We start from the raw sequence: 18,534 nt of genomic DNA on the forward strand, positions 1-18,534 counted from the left end.
CTCTCATGGTCATGATTATAGTGCTTGTGGTAAATATCCTATACCCAACACATTTCAGCAGTGACTCACTGCCTACATGCAGAGTGAGACACACTAAATACACCCACTCATTATAATTATCACCATGCATTAGCACTGTACAGTGTATATACACATAATAATGAGTCACTGTTTTGGCTAGCACAATTTATTATTGCAGACCAAACTTAATTATATTATATAATAGGTCAACATAATTATAAGAAATGATTCAGCAGTATAAAAAAATGAAGCAACAAGAATGTATAATCTAGATATCTATGTCTAAAAAATGTGGTAAAAAGTTAATAACAAATCTAGAGAGTGTATTGTCCACTGTATAATACTGTCCATTGTGACTGCTCAATGACTATAGTAGCGCCTACAGGTAGGTGTTGAGGAGGACCACTGACCATTGCTCTGACAGATCACCTTCCTTGAGCCACTCACGCTGTAGCCACTGTTGCACCAGTAGTTGATACGGCAACCCACGTTAAGGCATTGCACAAAGGCAAAGCCATTGTTTGGTGCACTTGGTTTTGGGCATCCTCTGGCAACAAAACTTCCTGTGAGAGGAGATATGGAAGAATATTAGCGGAATCTCGCTATTTTACTGATTAAGCTATAACCAAAAGTTACATTTAGACTTACGTTTGCAAATTGGTGCAGATCCGTGCCATTCGCTAGTTGAGAGGCACTTACGGTATACGCTCCCAGAGAGTGTGTAGCCACTGCTACAAGTGTATTTAGCAATGGAGCCAATACTTGTGCTGGAGAACCAGACCTTCCCGTTGGCAGGGGAACTTAGCTGAGAGCAGGAGTGAGGAGCAGCTGCAATGAAATTGAGAATAGTTACAGCAGCAGAGCAGCCAACATCCAATTAGACTCACCTTTGCATATAGGAGATTCTCCAGACCAGGTAAGGTCTCTCTGACATTCTCTAGACTCGGTGCCGGTCAGGATGTAACCAGAGTTACACGAGTACCACACCTCAGCTCCCACACTCCTCCCCTGACTACCAAACCTGACAAGCCCATTCTCAGGATGCCTCAGATTAGGGCATTGGTCTGCAGTGTAAAAAACATGAGCGCATAAACCATTGAATGTCGTATTTCAGCTTACTTTTGCAGACAGGTGCCTTTCCACTCCACTCTCCGTTGCGCTGGCAAACACGAGTGGTTTGTCCAACAAGAAGGAAGCCATTGTTACAGCTGTAAGCAGCTCTAGAGTTGAAGGTAGTGGTCTTGAAGGACACATCACCATTCCTTGGATCAAACAAGCGACCACAATCCACAACTGTAAAGAAAAGGCATGGGATGGGTTGTAATTTTTTGCTATGGAAGGGTTCGCAGTAGTTATATGCCCAATCAGATGGTGTGGAGTACAGGTTCAGAATTGGCAAGTTATGAGCAAAATTTAATTTCTAAGGACATCTCTGTACATTATGGAACACTTGGTACATACTTACTTTTACAAACAGGTGCCTTTCCACTCCACTCTCCAGTGCTCTGGCAAATACGAGTGGTTTGTCCAACAAGAATGAAACCGTTGTTACAGCTGTAAGTAGCCTTGGAGTTTACAGTTGTACTAGTAAAGGATACATCACCATTAGTGGGATCAGACAAGCGATCACAACCCACAACTGTGCAGAAAAAAGGGTTAACTTTATTGGAATAACACATAACTTTATAAGCATTTACAAACACAAATTCTAGTTGCTTTAGGAGACAAACAGTTTGCTCACTTTTACAAACAGGTGCCTTTCCACTCCATTCTCCATTGCTTTGGCAAACACGAGTGGTTTGTCCAACAAGAAGGAAGCCATTGTTACAGCTGTAAGCAGCTCTAGAGTTGAAGGTAGTGGTCCTGAAGGACACATCACCATTTGTGGGGTCAGACAAGCGACCACAGTCCACAACTGCATACGAGATAAATTTAATCAAAAAGCAGTTCAACAAAATCTATAATAGCATTTAGGACATACACAGAGTTCTACATATTTTGCTCACTTTTGCAGACAGGTGCTTTTCCACTCCACTCTCCAGTGCTCTGGCAAACACGAGCAGTTCGTCCAACAAGAAGGAAGCCATTGCTACAGCTATACGTAGCTCTAGAGTTTACAGTTGTACTAGTAAAGGACACATCACCATTAGTGGGATCAGACAAGCGACCACAGTCCACAACTGCATACGAAATAAATTTCATCAAAAGCAGTTCAATAAAATCTATAATGTCTATAATAGCGTTTAGGACGTATACAAAGCTCTACATAATTTTGCTCACTTTTACAGACAGGTGCCTTTCCACTCCACTCTCCAGTGCTCTGGCAAACACGAGTGGTTTGTCCAACAAGAAGGAAGCCATTGTTACAGCTGTAAGCAGCTCTAGAGTTGAAGGTAGTGGTCCTGAAAGACACACCACCATTTGTAGGGTCAGACAAGCGACCACAGTCGACAACTGCATACGAGATAAATTTAATCAAAAGCAGTTCAACAAAATCTATAATGTCTATAATAGTGTTTAGAACGTACACAGAGCTCTACATATTTTGCTCACTTCTACAGACAGGTGCCTTTCCACTCCACTCTCCAGTGCTCTGGCAAACACGAGCAGTTTGTCCAACAAGAAGGAAGCCATTGCTACAGCTATACGTAGCTCTTGAGTTTACAGTTGTACTGGTAAAGGACACATCACCATTAGTGGGATCAGACAAGCGACCACAGTCTATGACTGCATACGAGATAAATTTAATCAAAAGCAGTTCAACAAAATCATAGTAACGTTTAGAATGTACACGAAGCTCTACATATTTTGCTCACTTCTACAGACAGGTGCCTTTCCACTCCACTCTCCAGTACTCTGGCAAACACGAGCAGTTTGTCCAACAAGAAGGAAGCCATTGCTACAGCTATACGTAGCTCTAGAGTTTACAGTTGTACTGGTAAAGGACACATCACCATTAGTGGGATCAGACAAGCGACCACAGTCCACACCTGTGTGGATAAAGGATTAACTTTGGCAATAGCATCAATATAATTATACAAATCTAGTTGCTTTTATCATACATCAGTATAGTATACTGTGCAAGTTACTTACTTCTACAGACAGGTGCTATTCCACTCCACTCTCCAGTGCTCTGGCAAACACGAGTGGTTTGTCCAACAAGAAGGAAGCCATTGTTACAGCTGTAAGCAGCTCTAGAGTTGAAGGTAGTGGTCCTGAAAGACACATCACCATTCCTTGGATCAGACAAGCGACCACAGTCCACAACTATGTTGGATTAAAGGATCTTTGGTAATAGACAAATTCTAACTTACATAGTTACCGTTTTGTGCAGTACCACACAATGACATGATTGCATTACATTTATAGCAGCATGTATAAATAATTTGAGTGAGACTGAAGCCCTGAGTACAGTGAACTGTCCCACTACTTACTTCTACAGAAAGGAGCTTGGCTGGACCATTGGCCATTGCCTTGACAATTCCTGGTTTGGGACCCCTCCAGAATGAAGCCAGTGCTACAAGTGTAGGTTGCTGTAGAGCCCGCAGTTAGGCCTGTTATTCTTACCCTTCCATTTGCAGGATTAGAGAGCTCTTCACAAACTGCAAATGGGTTGAAAATATACCTAGTTGAAAAAAGTGAGTTAACATGTAACTCACAATCATCGTCACGGATGACAACAGTAGCTCTGTCTTGTCCAGGGGCTTGGGTTGGGACATCTCCTGGAGCACTGGTACTAGCCTGTAGTAAGATGGTCTCATCTCCCTCTGCAAGTAGGTCATTCGTGATTTGAATGTTGAAAGATATTTCACGGCCCTGACGTGAACCAGTAGGGAACACCACATTGGCAGACACTCCAGTGTAGTCAATTCCGTCTGAAAGGGTTTACGTAGTATTTAATATGGTACACCTCCTTACATCTGAAGCAACTAACCAGTGGCTGATCCTCCAGGAAGATCCACAACTCTGACAGTGGCAGGGAAAGTCAGTACAGTGTTACTGAAGAGCTCAATGGCTGGTTGGGCAGGAGAATCGCCCTCATTAACAATGTAAGAGGGCTCAGTGAATCGGTATAGGGGAGCTGGAAAACAGTACAATACTTGTTTGTTTTACAGAAAGAGATGAAACAACTCACTGTCATTGTCTTGAATGGAGACAGTGGAAGAGCTTCCTCTTGGGAATGTGACATCAGTGTCAGTGGAGGTGGCAGTCACTCTGAAGGTCTCTGGCCTCTCTACACAGTTGTCATCATTTATAGGGATGCTGACTGTTCTCTGTGATCCAGGAACACTGCCAGCAGGAAAGCTCACAGTCACACTTGTGCTCTCGTAGTCAAAGCAACCAAATGTGTCAACAGTATCTGCACAATAACAAATGAAATTTAAGCTATTGGTTGTACATGTACCTGTAGCTGATCTGTCACTAGTTGAGATAGTAACAGGAGTGGGTTGAGTAACACTGCCCAATGTCAGCTCCACAGTCACACGCACAACTCTGTCTCCCTCGTTCACGTTGTAAGTGCGTTGAGTGAAGGCAAACTCAGGATCGTTAACTGTTAATTAGAAAACATAATAAGAGGCATCAAATACATGCATGCATGCACACACACTTACCGTCATCATCAATGATAAAAACTATAGCCACATCTCGTCTTGGCACAAACTGTCCAGGTGCTGATGCTGTGGCCTCTAGATTAATGCTCTCTCTATCTTCAACTAGGTCATCATCAATGATTGGAATGGTGAATGATTGTTCCATTCCGGGTCTGGAATTGGCTGGGAACACCACTGTGGTCTCAACTCCAATGTAATCAACACCATCTACAAAAAAACGTGAACACACATGTATAGCGAACAGTGGCAGATTAGTATAAAATAGGGTTATGCAATATGCGCACAATTATTCGTGGCTAGTAAATGTAGGACATTATACCTACATGTACATATACATGTGTACAGGGTATTGGGAATTATCTGAGGACATACAAGTAGCTACACTCACCCGTGGCACTTCCACCAAAAACATCAACAATGGCTATGTTAATCGGGAAAGTGAGAATCTTGTCCACTAGTTCAATGGCTGGTCGAGCTGGCCCATCAGATTCATCCACAGAGTAACTTCTCTCAGTGAATTGAAATATTGGAACTGTAAGACAAGGAAGCAAGATTATAATTGAGTATATGGACCTTATTTCTTACTGTCATTGTCCTGAATGTTGACAGTGCTGGAGCGGCCTCTGGAGAACATGACCATGGGGTCGTCTGAGCGAGCCACCACACGGAAGTTCTCAGGTCTCTCAACCAGATTGTCGTCAGTGATGGGGAATTCAGCACACTGTTCAGAGCCAGGACCACCTGGAGATGTGCCAGCTGGGAAACTCACTGATGGAGAAACACTTATAAAGTCTGAGCCACCTATAAAAGGAGAAACAAAATATAGAGTAGGCGTGTAATAAAGGAATATTCAAGTGTTATACATCTGATAACATCTACATCTACACCCATTCCGCTTGCATACGTACCCCTGGCTGATCCATCTTGAGCTGAAAGGTCAATCCTGATTCTCTCCTGAGGGATTCCAGCAATGAGCTCCACACAAACCTCAACAATCCTGTCACCCTCGTTCACATCATAGGTTCGTTGAGTGAAGGCCAAGTCCAGTACTGCATTACGATAGAGAAGAACATAGAATAGTGATTATATTTGCATATATAATACATACCATCATCGTCGGTGATGGTGACAGTAGCAGTGTCATCTCCAGGTTGAATGGAGATTTGGTCATCTTCTTCCTCTATGTTCACTCGGAACCTCTCATTCGGCTCATCGTTGCTGTCCTCCAGAATTGGTACCCTCACACAAGCACGAGAAGGCCTTCCGGGACCAAAGGTCACCACGGTGCCAGAGGGCAGGGAAGTGTAATCAAGGCCAGCTAAAACACATAACATGATAAAAAAGTCTCATGAATGTTTACTAACCAGTGGCTTCTCCAGGAATGCCAGACGTTGAAACTGTCACAACAGCATTTCTAGTCAGTTCAGCTGCATTTCTCTTGACAACACAGATCTCTTGCTCTACATTGCCTTCTTGTATCTCATAGGTGTCAAACTCCAGACCAACAATGCACACTGAAAAAGAGATATACAAACTGAATTGGGCCCCAATTAATTACATAACAGAATACTTATACAGAGCAATGAATTCTCTGAACATTTTTACGCTCACAATCATCATCACGGATGACAACAGTAGCTCTGTCTTGTCCAGGGGCTTGGTTTGGGACCTCTCCTGGAGCACTGGTACTAGCCTGTAGTAAGATGGTCTCATCTCCCTCCACAAGTTGGTCGTCAGTGATTGGAATGCTGAAAGACTCTTCACGGCCCTGACGGGAACCAGTAGGAAACACCACATTGGCAGACACTCCAGTGTAGTCAATTCCGTCTGAAAGGTTTTACGTAGTAATTAACGTGGTACATTTCCTTACACCTGAAGCAGCTAACCAGTGGCTGATCCTCCACGAAGATCCACAACTCTGACAGTGGCAGGGAAAGTCAGTACAGTGTTACTGAAGAGCTCAATGGCTGGTTGAACAGGAGAATCGCCCTCATTAACGGTGTAAGAGGGCTCAGTGAATCGGTAGAGGGGAGCTGCAGGAAAACAGTGCCGCATACATGTCTGTTGTGTTACAGAAAGAGATATGAAAGAACTCACTGTCATTGTCTTGAATGGAGACAGTGGAAGAGCTTCCTCTTGGGAATGTGACATCAGTGTCAGTGGAGGTGGCAGTCACTCTGAAGGTCTCTGGCCTCTCTACACAGTTGTCATCATTTATAGGGATGCTGACTGTTCTCTGTGATCCAGGAATACTGCCAGCAGGGAAGCTCACAGTCACACTTGTGCTCTCGTAGTCAAAGCAACCAAATGTGTCAACGGTGTCTGTATTATAGCGACAGTACATACAGCAGTTTAGTGATAGAAAGTGGTTTACCTGTTGCAGTTATATCAGCATCAGACACGGTGAGAGGTATTGGTCGGTCCAGTGTTCCTGTGATCAGCTCTACAGTTACACGCACAACTCTGTCTCCCTCATTCACGTTGTAAGTGCGTTGAGTGAAGGAAAACTCAACCTCAGTAACTGAAAGGAAGAATTCCAAATGTGCATGAGCTTTCTTCAAAATGATAATGAACTCACGATCGTTGTCGATAATTACGACAGTAGCTCTGTCTTGTCCAGGGGCTTGGGATGGGACCTCTCCTGGAGCATTGGTACTAGCCTGTAGTATGATGGTCTCATCTGGCTCATCAGTAATGTCATCGATAATTGGAATATCAAAAGACATTTGAGTGCCCTGACTGGAACCAGTACGGAACAGCAGGTCGACAGACACTCCAATGTAGTCAACTCCATCTATAAACACGATTATATTATAGAGTTCATTACAAAATAATTCCCATATACCAGTAGCAGATCCTTGATCAGGAAGATCCACAACTCTGACAGTGACAGGGAAAGTCAGTACAGTGTTACTGAAGAGCTCAATGGCTGGTTTGACAGGAGAGTCTTCTTCGTCAACAGTGTAAGAGGGCTCGGTAAATCGGAACAAAGGAACTGAAGGAAGAGACAGCACTCAAATAAGTTAGCTGAATGATGAGATCACTTACTGTCATTGTCCTGTATGTTGACAGTGCTGGAGCGTCCTCTGGGGAACATGACCATGGGGTCGTCTGAGCGAGCCACCACACGGAAGTCCTCAGGTCTCTCAACCAGATTGTCGTCAGTGATGGGGAATTCAGCACATTGTTCAGAGCCAAGACCACCTGGAGATGTGCCAGCTGGGAAACTCACTGATGGAGAAACACTTGTGAAGTCTGAGCCACCTATAAAAGGAGAAACAAAATATGGAGTAGGCGTGTAATCAAAGAATATTCAAGTGTTATACATCTTATAACATCTACATCTACACCCACTCCACTTGCATACGTACCCCTGGCTGATCCATCTTGAGCTGAAAGGTCAATCCTGATTCTCTCTTGAGGGATTCCAGCAATGAGCTCCACACAAACCTCAACAATCCTGTCACCCTCGTTCACATCATAGGTTCGTTGAGTGAAGGCCAAGTCCAGTACTGCATTATGATAGAGAAGAACATAATTATAATAGTGATGTATTTGCATGTATAATACATACCATCATCGTCGGTGATGGTGACAGTAGCAGTGTCATCTCCAGGTTGAATGGAGATTTGGTCATCTTCTTCCTCTATGTTCACTCGGAATCTCTCATTCGGCTCATCGTTGCTGTCTTCCAGAATTGGTACCCTCACACAAGCACGAGAGGGCCTTCCGGGGCCAAAGGTCACCACGGTGCCAGAGGGCAGAGAAGTATAATCAAGGCCAGCTAAAACACATAACATGATAAAAAGATCTGATGAATGTTCACTAACCAGTGGCTTCTCCAGGAATGTCAGACGTTGAAACTGTCACAACAGCATTTCTGGTAAGTTCAGCTGCATTTATCTTGACAACACAGATCTCTTGCTCTACATTGCCTTCTTGTATCTCATAGGTATCAAATTCCAGACCAACAATGCACACTGAAACACAAATCAATTATAGAATCTGAAAATGTTTATACTACAACACTCACAATCATCATCACGGATGACAACAGTAGCTCTGTCTTGTCCAGGGGCTTGGGTTGGCACCTCTCCTGGAGCACTGGTACTAGCCTGTAGTAAGATGGTCTCATCTCCCTCCACAAGTTGGTCGTCACTAATTGGAATGTTGAAAGATACTTCACTACCCTGACGGGAACCAGTAGGGAACACCACATTGGCAGACACTCCAGTGTAGTCAATTCCGTCTGAAAAGGTTTACGTAGTATTTAACGTGGTACATTTCCTTACACCTGAAGCAACTAACCAGTGGCTGATTCTCCAGGAAGATCCACAACTCTGACAGTGGCAGGGAAAGTCAGCACAGTGTTACTGAAGAGCTCAATGGCTGGTTGAACAGGAGAGTCGTCCTCATCAACAGTGTAAGAGGGCTCAGTGAATCGGTATAGGGGAGCTGGAAAACAGTGCAATACATGTATTTTGTGTTGCAGAAAGAAATGAAAGGACTCACTGTCATTGTCTTGAATGGAGACAGTGGAAGAGCTTCCTCTTGGGAATGTGACATCAGTGTCAGTGGAGGTGGCAGTCACTCTGAAGGTCTCTGGCCTCTCTACACAGTTGTCATCATTTATAGGGATGCTGACTGTTCTCTGTGATCCAGGAACACTGCCAGCAGGGAAGCTCACAGTCACACTTGTGCTCTCGTAGTCAAAGCAACCAAATGTGTCAACGGTGTCTGTATTATAGCAACAGTGCATATACATACAGCAGCTTAGTGATAGAAAGTGGTTTACCTGTTGCAGTTATATCAGCATTGGACACGGTGAGAGGTATTGGACGGTCCAGTGTTCCTGTGATCAGCTCTACAGTCACACGCACAACTCTGTCTCCCTCATTCACATTGTAAGTGCGTTGAGTGAAGGTAAACTCAACCTCAGTAACTGAAAGGAAGAATTCCAAATGTAAAGGTTTGTAATTTCTTCAAAATGATAATGAACTCACAATCGTTGTCGGTAATTACGACAGTAGCTCTGTCTTGTCCAGGGGCTTGGGATGGGACCTCTCCTGGGGCACTAGTACTAGCCTGTAGTATGATGGTCTCATCTGGCTCATCAGTAATGTCATCAATAATTGGAATATCAAAAGACATTTGTGTGCCTTGACTGGAGCCAGTACGGAACAGCAAGTCGACAGACACTCCAATGTAGTCAACTCCATCTACAAACATGAATTATTAAAACACTTCACTCAAAATATTTGCCGCACCAGTAGCAGATCCTTGATCAGGAATGTCCACAACTCTGACAGTTACAGGGAAAGTCAGTACAGTATTACTGAAGAGCTCAATGGCTGGTTGGACAGGAGAGTCGCCTTCATTAACGGTGTAAGAGGGTTCAGTGAATCGGAACAAAGGAACTGAAGGAAGAGACAGCACTCAAATAAGTTAGCTGAATGATGAGATCACTTACTGTCATTGTCCTGTATGTTGACAGTGCTGGAGCGGCCTCTGGGGAACATGACCATGGGGTCGTCTGAGCGAGCCACCACACGGAAGTCCTCAGGTCTCTCAACCAGATTGTCGTCAGTGATAGGGAATTCAGCACACTGTTCAGAGCCAAGACCACCTGGAGATGTGCCAGCTGGGAAACTCACTGATGGAGAAACACTTGTGAAGTCTGAGCCACCTACAAAAGGAGAAACAGTAGGCATGTAATAAAGGAATATTCAAGTGCTAAACATCTGCATCTACCACTTGCATACGTACCCCTGGCAGATCCATCTTGAGCTGAAAGATCAATCCTGATTCTCTCCTGAGGGATTCCAGCAATGAGCTCCACACAAACCTCAACAATCCTATCACCCTCGTTCACATCATAGGTTCGTTGAGTGAAGGCCAGATCCAATACTGCATTACGATAGAGAAGAACATAGAATAATGATTATATTTGCATAATAATATATACCATCATCGTCGGTGATGGTGACAGTAGCAGTGTCATCTCCAGGTTGAATGGAGATTTGGTCATCTTCTTCCTCTATGCTCACTCGGAACCTCTCATTCGGCTCATCATTGCTGTCCTCCAGAATTGGTACCCTCACACAAGCACGAGAGGGCCTTCCGGGACCAAAGGTCACCACGGTGCCAGAGGGCAGGGAAGTGTAATCAAGGCCAGCTAAAACACATAACATGATAAAAAGGTATCATGAATGTTCACTAACCAGTGGCTTCTCCGGGAATGCCAGACGTTGAAACTGTCACAACAGCATTTCTGGTGAGTTCAGCTGCATTTCTCTTGACAATACAGATCTCTTGCTCTACATTGCCTTCTTGTATCTCATAGGTGTCAAACTCCAGACCAACAATGCATACTGAAAGAGAGACACATACTGAATTGGGCCCTAATTAATTACATAACAAAATACTTATTTGAACAATGGATTATCTGAAAATGTTTACGCTACAAAATCAACGCTCACAATCATCATCACGGATGACAACAGTAGCTCTGTCTTGTCCAGGGGCTTGGGTTGGGACCTCTCCTGGAGCACTGGTACTAGCCTGTAGTAAGATGGTCTCATCTCCCTCCACAAGTTGGTCGTCAGTGATTGGAATGTTGAAAGACTCTTCACTGCCCTGATGGGAACCAGTAGGGAACACCACATTGGCAGACACTCCAGTGTAGTCAATTCCGTCTGAAAGGTTTTACGTAGTAATTAACGTGGTACATTTCCTTACACCTGAAGCAACTAACCAGTGGCTGATCCTCCAGGAAGATCCACAACTCTGACAGTGGCAGGGAAAGTCAGCACAGTGTTACTGAAGAGCTCAATGGCTGGTTGAACAGGAGAGTCGTCCTCATCAACAGTGTAAGAGGGCTCAGTGAATCGGTAGAGAGGAGCTGGAAAACAGTGCAATACATGTATTTTGTGTTGCAGAAAGAAATGAAAGGACTCACTGTCATTGTCTTGAATGGAGACAGTGGAAGAGCTTCCTCTTGGGAATGTGACATCAGTGTCAGTGGAGGTGGCAGTTACTCTGAAGGTCTCTGGCCTCTCTACACAGTTGTCATCATTTATAGGGATGCTGACTGTTCTCTGTGACCCTGGAACACTGCCAGCAGGGAAGCTCACAGTCACACTTGTGCTCTCGTAGTCAAAGCAACCAAACGTGTCAACGGTGTCTGTATTATAGCGACAGTACATACAGCAGTTTAGTGATAGAAAGTGGTTTACCTGTTGCAGTTATATCAGCATTGGACACGGTGAGAGGTATTGGTCGGTCCAGTGTTCCTGTGATCAGCTCTACAGTCACACGCACAACTCTGTCTCCCTCATTCACGTTGTAAGTGCGTTGAGTGAAGGCAAACTCAACCTCAGTAGCTGAATGCAAGAATTCCAAATGTAAAGGTTTGTAATTTCTTCAAAATGATAATGAACTCACAATCATTGTCGGTAATTATGACAGTAGCTCTGTCTTGTCCAGGGGCTTGGGATGGGACCTCTCCTGGGGCACTAGTACTAGCCTGTAGTATGATTGTCTCATCTGGCTCATCAGTAATGTCATCGATAATTGGAATTTCAAACGACATTTGTGTGCCTTCACTGGAGCCAGTACGGAACAGCAGGTCGACAGACACTCCAATGTAGTCAACTCCATCTACAAACATGAATCATTAAACACTTCACTCAAATTATTTGCTGCACCAGTAGCAGATCCTTGATCAGGAATGTCCACAACTCTGACAGTTACAGGGAAAGTCAGTACAGTATTACTGAAGAGCTCAATGGCTGGTTGGACAGGAGATTCGTCCTCATTAACGGTGTAAGAGGGTTCAGTGAATCGGAACAAAGGAACTGAAGGAAGAGACAGCACTCAAATAAATTAGCTGAATGATGAGATCACTTACTGTCATTGTCCTGTATGTTGACAGTGCTGGAGCGGCCTCTGGGGAACATGACCATGGGGTCGTCTGAGCGAGCCACCACACGGAAGTCCTCAGGTCTCTCAACCAGATTGTCGTCAGTGATAGGGAATTCAGCACACTGTTCAGAGCCAAGACCACCTGGAGATGTGCCAGCTGGGAAACTCACTGATGGAGAAACACTTGTGAAGTCTGAGCCACCTATAAAAGGAGGAACAAAATATAGAGTAGGCATGTAATAAAGGAATATTCAAGTGCTAAACATCTGCATCTACCACTTGCATACGTACCCCTGGCAGATCCATCTTGAGCTGAAAGATCAATCCTGATTCTCTCCTGAGGGATTCCAGCAATGAGCTCCACACAAACCTCAACAGTTCTGTCACCCTCGTTCACATCATAGGTTCGTTGAGTGAAGGCCAAGTCCAGTACTGCATTACGATAGAGAAGAACATAAAATAGGATTATATTTGCATATATAATACATACCATCATCGTCAGTGATGGTGACAGTAGCAGTGTCATCTCCAGGTTGAATGGACAGTTGGTCATCTTCTTCCTCTATGTTCACTCGGAACCTCTCATTTGGCTCATCATTGCTGTCTGCCAGAATTGGTACCCTCACACAAGCACGAGAGGGCCTTCCGGGGCCAAAGGTCACCACGGTGCCAGAGGGCAGGGAAGTGTAATCAAGGCCAGCTAAAACACATAACATGATAAAAAGATCTGATGAATGTTCACTAACCAGTGGCTTCTCCAGGAATGTCAGACGTTGAAACTGTCACAACAGCATTTCTAGTCAGTTCAGCTGCATTTCTCTTGACAACACAGATCTCTTGCTCTACATTGCCTTCTTGTATCTCATAGGTGTCAAACTCCAGACCAACAATGCATACTGAAAGAGAGACACAAATTGAATTGGGCCCCTGATTAAAATAATAAACAGAATGTTTATACTACAAAAACTAACAATCATCATCACGGATGACAACAGTAGCTCTGTCTTGTCCAGGGGCTTGGGTTGGGACATCTCCTGGAGCACTGGTACTAGCCTGCAGTAAGATGGTCTCATCTCCTTCCACAAGTTGGTCGTCAGTGATTGGAATGTTGAAAGACTCTTCAGTGCCCTGACGGGAACCAGTAGGGAACACCACATTGGCAGACACTCCAGTGTAGTCAATTCCGTCTGAAAGGGTTTACGTAGTAAATTAATATTGCACATCTTCTTACACCTAAATATAACTAACCAGTGGCTGATCCTCCAGGAAGATCCACAACTCTGACAGTGGCAGGGAAAGTCAGCACAGTATTACTGAAGAGCTCAATGGCTGGTTGGACAGGAGATTCGTCCTCATCAATAGCGTAAGAGGGCTCAGTGAATCGGTATAGGGGAGCTGGAAAAAAACATGTATCTTGTGTTACAGAAAGAAATGAAAGAACTCACTGTCATTGTCTTGAATGGAGACAGTGGAAGAGCTTCCTCTTGGGAATGTGACATCAGTGTCAGTGGAGGTGGCAGTCACTCTGAAGGTCTCTGGCCTCTCTACACAGTTGTCATCATTTATAGGGATGCTGACTGTTCTCTGTGATCCAGGAATACTGCCGGCAGGGAAGCTCACAGTCACACTTGTGCTCTCGTAGTCAAAGCAACCAAACGTGTCAACGGTGTCTGTAACATAATGAATAATTACATTTTAATATTTAGTTTGACATAGGTATAATGACAGTAATTTACCAGTGGCTGTGAGGTCATCAGTGGAAATGGTGAGTACTGTTTGTCGAGAAGGAGATCCAGTAAGAAGGTCAACGGTGACAGTCACAAATCCAGCACCCTCCTGGATATTGTAGGAGGCTTGAGAGAAAGTAAACTCAACATCTCTGGGTACGGTTATTGCTGCAAGAGGATTATTGAAGATGATATACGTACCACCAATCGTGAGTTTAACGTACGTCTGCAGAATGGTTCTGTACCAGACCACACCCCATCATCACGACATACTCTAGTTGCAATGCCAACGAGTTGGAAGCTTTGCGTGCAGGTGTACCTAGCTACTGAACCAACTGTGACAGTAGTGAAAAACACTTGTCCGTTGGCAGGAGAAGTAAGTGCAGGGCAGGTGACCAGAGGTGGTCGAACTGCAAAAAACAACCATCAAAAATAGCCTGCGTGTATAGTAAAAGTAGCATAATTATCTACCTGGTCTGCATTGTGGGGAAATCCCTGACCACCTCCCATCACTTTGACAAACTCTGGTGAGAGTCTTGCCTATCAGCTCAAAGCCTGGGTCACAGGTGAAGGTGGCTATGGAGTCAACAATCATACCAGACAGCTCCACCTTCCCATTGGCAGGGGGGTCAAGATAGGGACATCCAATAACTGCAATGAGTAGTACATGCAGTAACCAGGAAGTACTCGTATAAAGGTACGTATGTGTGTATGCAAATTCTATGCTTCCATAAAAGCCTAAAGAAAGATGTAGTGTAAGAGGACGACGATGTGGAGGCGACAATGGTCAATGCAGCATGTGATTGAAAAGTACAAGCTAACTACAAGAGCCTCCTGCATAAGTAATGAAACAACTCACAGACACAAATAGGAGCTTCTCCTGTCCAGAACCCATCATCCTCGCACAGTCGGCTCGTTTCCCCTTGCAGAGTGTAACCTGAGAAACAGCGATAGCGAGCGCGAGAGCCAAAATCAGTGCCAGACAAGCTGACTTGACCATTGTCAGGATCCCTCAGATTTCCACAGTCTACCACTGCAAAAAATATTAACGGCAAAGAAGTGAATTTGAAATGTTATAGCTACTAAGAATTAGTATACGGATATCATTGCACCAAATTTGATATCGGAGACGTACAGGTACAGCGAGGCTCCACCCCCGTCCATTGGCCATTGCCCGAGCAGACTCTGACAGCGTTCCCATCGAGAGAGAAGCCACGGAAGCACTCGTAAGTGGCTTGAGCACCCACAGCTGTTGAGGTGATCCTCACTAGACCACTGGTGGGGTCGGACAAGTAGGGACAGAAGGTGGCTGGGGGGGATATCATTAATTACATACGTAGCAGCCTCAACTGAAAACACAATAAGAATCTAGCTACATTGGATCTACACTAGCAATTTCAAAGCAATGCTGCACAAAGTTATGGGCTGAAATCTTCAAGCACTGATTATGGTAAAAAATAAGTACAATTATATGACATGATTCTTTTAATGGATTTACAGTTCTCAAATTCAACCATTGAGCTTACTTTCACAGGTAGGGGCCGTCTCTGACCACTGCCCGTTGTCCAGACAACTCCTCATACGACTTCCCATGAGCATGAATCCAGAGTTACAGCTGTAGGATGCCTTGTCTGCCACTGACGTGCCACTCATCTCAACCTGACCATTCCTTGGAGCCGGTAGAACACCACAGTCAACAACTGCAACAACAAACACACAAAACTTAATGCAATAAGATAGTGTGTTTTTTGGTAGCTCTCATGTGAAACATATGAAGTGTGTTGATTTGTAATTTGAGAAAGTATATGACTAGCCCTTACCTATGCACTGAGGCTGAGTACCAGACCAGGTGGCAGTGGATTGACACACCCTCTGTTGGTCACCTGACAACATGTATCCAGATATGCAACTGTACACGGCCGAGGCTCCCATGTTGGTGTTGCCATTGGGAAACTCCACTGCTCCGTTCTCAATGGACGGCAGACTCCCACAGTCAATGACTGCACGAAATACGTACGTAACATCAGATAATTGTACAGTAGAGTTTCAAACAAGAATATCAAATACAATCAATAATGACAACCATGCAACAAGAACACGATTCAGGTTAGCTGGGGTAGATAATAAGGAACCTACAACTAAATACAGTACACACATACCAGTGCAGGTGGGTGGGCTGCCACTCCATACCCCCAGGCCGTTGACTTCCAAACATTGACGAAGGCTCTCTCCAGTGAGTGTGAAGCCAGAGCTACACTGGTAGGTGGCGAATGACCCCACTATTGTGGCCCTCAACAACACACGACCATTGGTAGGGTTGGCAAGCAGCCCACAGTTGATGGCTACAACAAAGAGAGAGTGTAAGCATACAACGTTTTTATGCTATAGCACAACTCTGTTATTAAATGGCCTGATTATACGTACTTCACTCACGAGAATTACGATACAAATAGTTGCACCTGCTCTGGTTTGCATGTTTGAGCCAAAACCACTAACCTCTACAGGATCCAACAGAGCCAGACCAATGTCCATTGGCCTGGCAGGTTCGTACCTGACTACCACCAAGCAGAGTGTAGCCTTGTGTACAGCTATATGTGGCAGTGGAGTCTAGGGTGGTGCCAGTCACCTCCACAAGTCCTCTGCTAGGGGCAACGAGAGTACCACAGTTGACAGGTTTAGCTGCATGAAGACACAATATATTAATGCAATACCAGCTGTCACAACTAACGATGCAAGGGAACATAGAATTGTACGTTATGCATTGGAACTACAAAATACGTACGTCTGCAGGTGGGAGGTTCAGGGCTCCATCGTCTATCAGCCAAACATCTTGTACTCTCTGGGCCTACCAGTTCAAAACCATCATTACAGGAGAACCATGCATCGCGGTTAAAAGTGGTACCATCCGGTGTGCTCACACTTCCGTCCTTGGGGGATGGAGGGGGACCACAGTCCACCACTGCAGAAGATAGAGAGAGATACAAGCATGCATTCATCAAAATGCAGAGACAATAGGGTTTACTATGACATTGTGAAGTCGGCAATTGTCTGTGTTTCAATCAAATTACTTTTGGTATGCAAACACCAGCACCACAACATCCTAACTCAGTCACAACAGAAATGTATACGTATATATACTGAAGCTTTGTCTTCAGTTTAGTAAACAGATAATCACCCCACATCCCTATACTCACATTGACATGTAGCGTCTGATCCAGACCACACCCCATCTTGACCACAAGTCCGCTTCTCATTTCCAACCAGGGAGTAACCTCTCACACAACTGTAGGTGGCCATGGAACCCGGGTTGTTCCCATTGCTAAGATGGATGCTTCCAGAAGAAGTACTTTTCAGACTAGGGCATCGGAGTACTAAAGAAAATGCACAACAACTTAAAACTGCACTATTATATGGACATGCATTAATTACCATATACACAGTCGCCTGGTACTACATGTATATAATTATGTATACCCATGCACTCACACTGGCAAGTGGGTGGTGCAGGGGACCAGCGTCCATCCTCCCTGCAGCTGCGCACAGCACTGCCCACCAGGACGTAGCCAGGGTCACAACTGTACTGTAAAGTTGCCCCTACCCTCAGGCCCTCCCTGACCAGCACCAGCCCATTGGTGAGGGTTGGAGGGTAACTGCACGTAATGGCTAAATAGAAACAAGAAAAGAATATTAACATCACATGCATTTTACGATACGAAAAGCTTTCGCTTCGATTTCACATGCATGCATGCATCTGAATCAGTTTGTGCATGCACATGGAATGATTGACTTACGGACACAGATGGGAGTTGGTTTGTTCCACACTCCTCCATCTTGCGTGTCGATGCACACAGTCAAAGATTCCCCCTGCAGCTTGAAACCAGAATGACACAGGAACTCAACATATCCGCCAATATCATAACTGGTTTGCAGAGCTCCTCTTATCCCACCATTTTTAGGGACAGGAGGGGGTTGACACGAGTGGAGTCCGGTGGAGTGCACCCCTAAGGCAATTGAGAAAACTAACAGAACCACTACCTTCTTCATGGCTGGCTAGTCTGCATGCACTACAGTAACTGCTAACCAGAAGAGTAAACTGTAAAGTAATAGTAACAGAGTGGTTATAACTATATATCTATAGCAACCAGGGATGGGAAAAAATTCGTAAGAGGTGATAGAGTCAAAACAAGGGCTCATTTAAGCACATTTCAAGCACCTTTGTGTGCAGTTTTAGAGGGAAAATATTGAGACTG

General features: G+C 44.6%; 1 protein-coding gene across 5 annotated transcripts; it reads right to left on the reverse strand.

Moving 5' to 3' along the window:
• Positions 1 to 201: 201 nt before the first annotated feature.
• On the reverse strand, positions 202 to 18,439 carry LOC135341566 (uncharacterized). 5 transcript variants are annotated; one of them, XM_064538153.1, is made up of 68 exons: positions 18,076 to 18,438; positions 17,771 to 17,947; positions 17,479 to 17,655; positions 17,067 to 17,243; positions 16,781 to 16,963; positions 16,444 to 16,626; positions 16,105 to 16,284; positions 15,811 to 15,984; positions 15,420 to 15,593; positions 15,144 to 15,317; positions 14,756 to 14,935; positions 14,509 to 14,694; positions 14,294 to 14,452; positions 14,003 to 14,227; positions 13,806 to 13,952; positions 13,529 to 13,744; positions 13,304 to 13,453; positions 13,048 to 13,257; positions 12,849 to 12,989; positions 12,544 to 12,759; positions 12,341 to 12,490; positions 12,078 to 12,293; positions 11,870 to 12,016; positions 11,593 to 11,817; positions 11,389 to 11,535; positions 11,114 to 11,329; positions 10,856 to 11,005; positions 10,600 to 10,809; positions 10,401 to 10,541; positions 10,105 to 10,320; positions 9,902 to 10,051; positions 9,638 to 9,853; positions 9,430 to 9,576; positions 9,147 to 9,371; positions 8,943 to 9,089; positions 8,668 to 8,883; positions 8,465 to 8,614; positions 8,209 to 8,418; positions 8,006 to 8,146; positions 7,683 to 7,898; positions 7,480 to 7,629; positions 7,213 to 7,428; positions 7,009 to 7,155; positions 6,732 to 6,956; positions 6,521 to 6,667; positions 6,246 to 6,461; positions 5,999 to 6,148; positions 5,743 to 5,952; positions 5,543 to 5,683; positions 5,220 to 5,435; positions 5,023 to 5,166; positions 4,635 to 4,841; positions 4,427 to 4,573; positions 4,157 to 4,381; positions 3,956 to 4,102; positions 3,681 to 3,896; positions 3,456 to 3,623; positions 3,115 to 3,288; positions 2,838 to 3,011; positions 2,575 to 2,748; positions 2,302 to 2,475; positions 2,028 to 2,201; positions 1,763 to 1,936; positions 1,487 to 1,660; positions 1,141 to 1,314; positions 909 to 1,085; positions 670 to 849; positions 202 to 584 (listed from the first exon to the last, which is right to left on the reverse strand). In XM_064538153.1, the coding sequence occupies exons 1-68, from the start codon at positions 18,326 to 18,328 to the stop codon at positions 382 to 384; spliced, it is 12,342 nt and encodes a 4,113-aa protein (XP_064394223.1). In that variant the 5' UTR covers positions 18,329 to 18,438; the 3' UTR covers positions 202 to 381. The 5 variants fall into 5 exon arrangements, 4 of the variants coding, with proteins under 4 accessions (XP_064394223.1, XP_064394224.1, XP_064394226.1 ...); XR_010396574.1 differs by lacking the exons at positions 202 to 584; positions 670 to 849; positions 909 to 1,085 and having other exon boundaries at positions 1,173 to 1,314; positions 2,028 to 2,128; positions 18,076 to 18,439; XM_064538154.1 differs by lacking the exons at positions 1,141 to 1,314; positions 1,487 to 1,660; positions 1,763 to 1,936; positions 2,028 to 2,201 and having other exon boundaries at positions 18,076 to 18,439.
• Between the last annotated feature and the right edge of the window lie 95 nt (positions 18,440 to 18,534).

The sequence above is a fragment of the Halichondria panicea genome, chromosome 9 (genome assembly GCF_963675165.1).
Source record: "Halichondria panicea chromosome 9, odHalPani1.1, whole genome shotgun sequence".
NCBI lineage: Eukaryota > Metazoa > Porifera > Demospongiae > Suberitida > Halichondriidae > Halichondria > Halichondria panicea.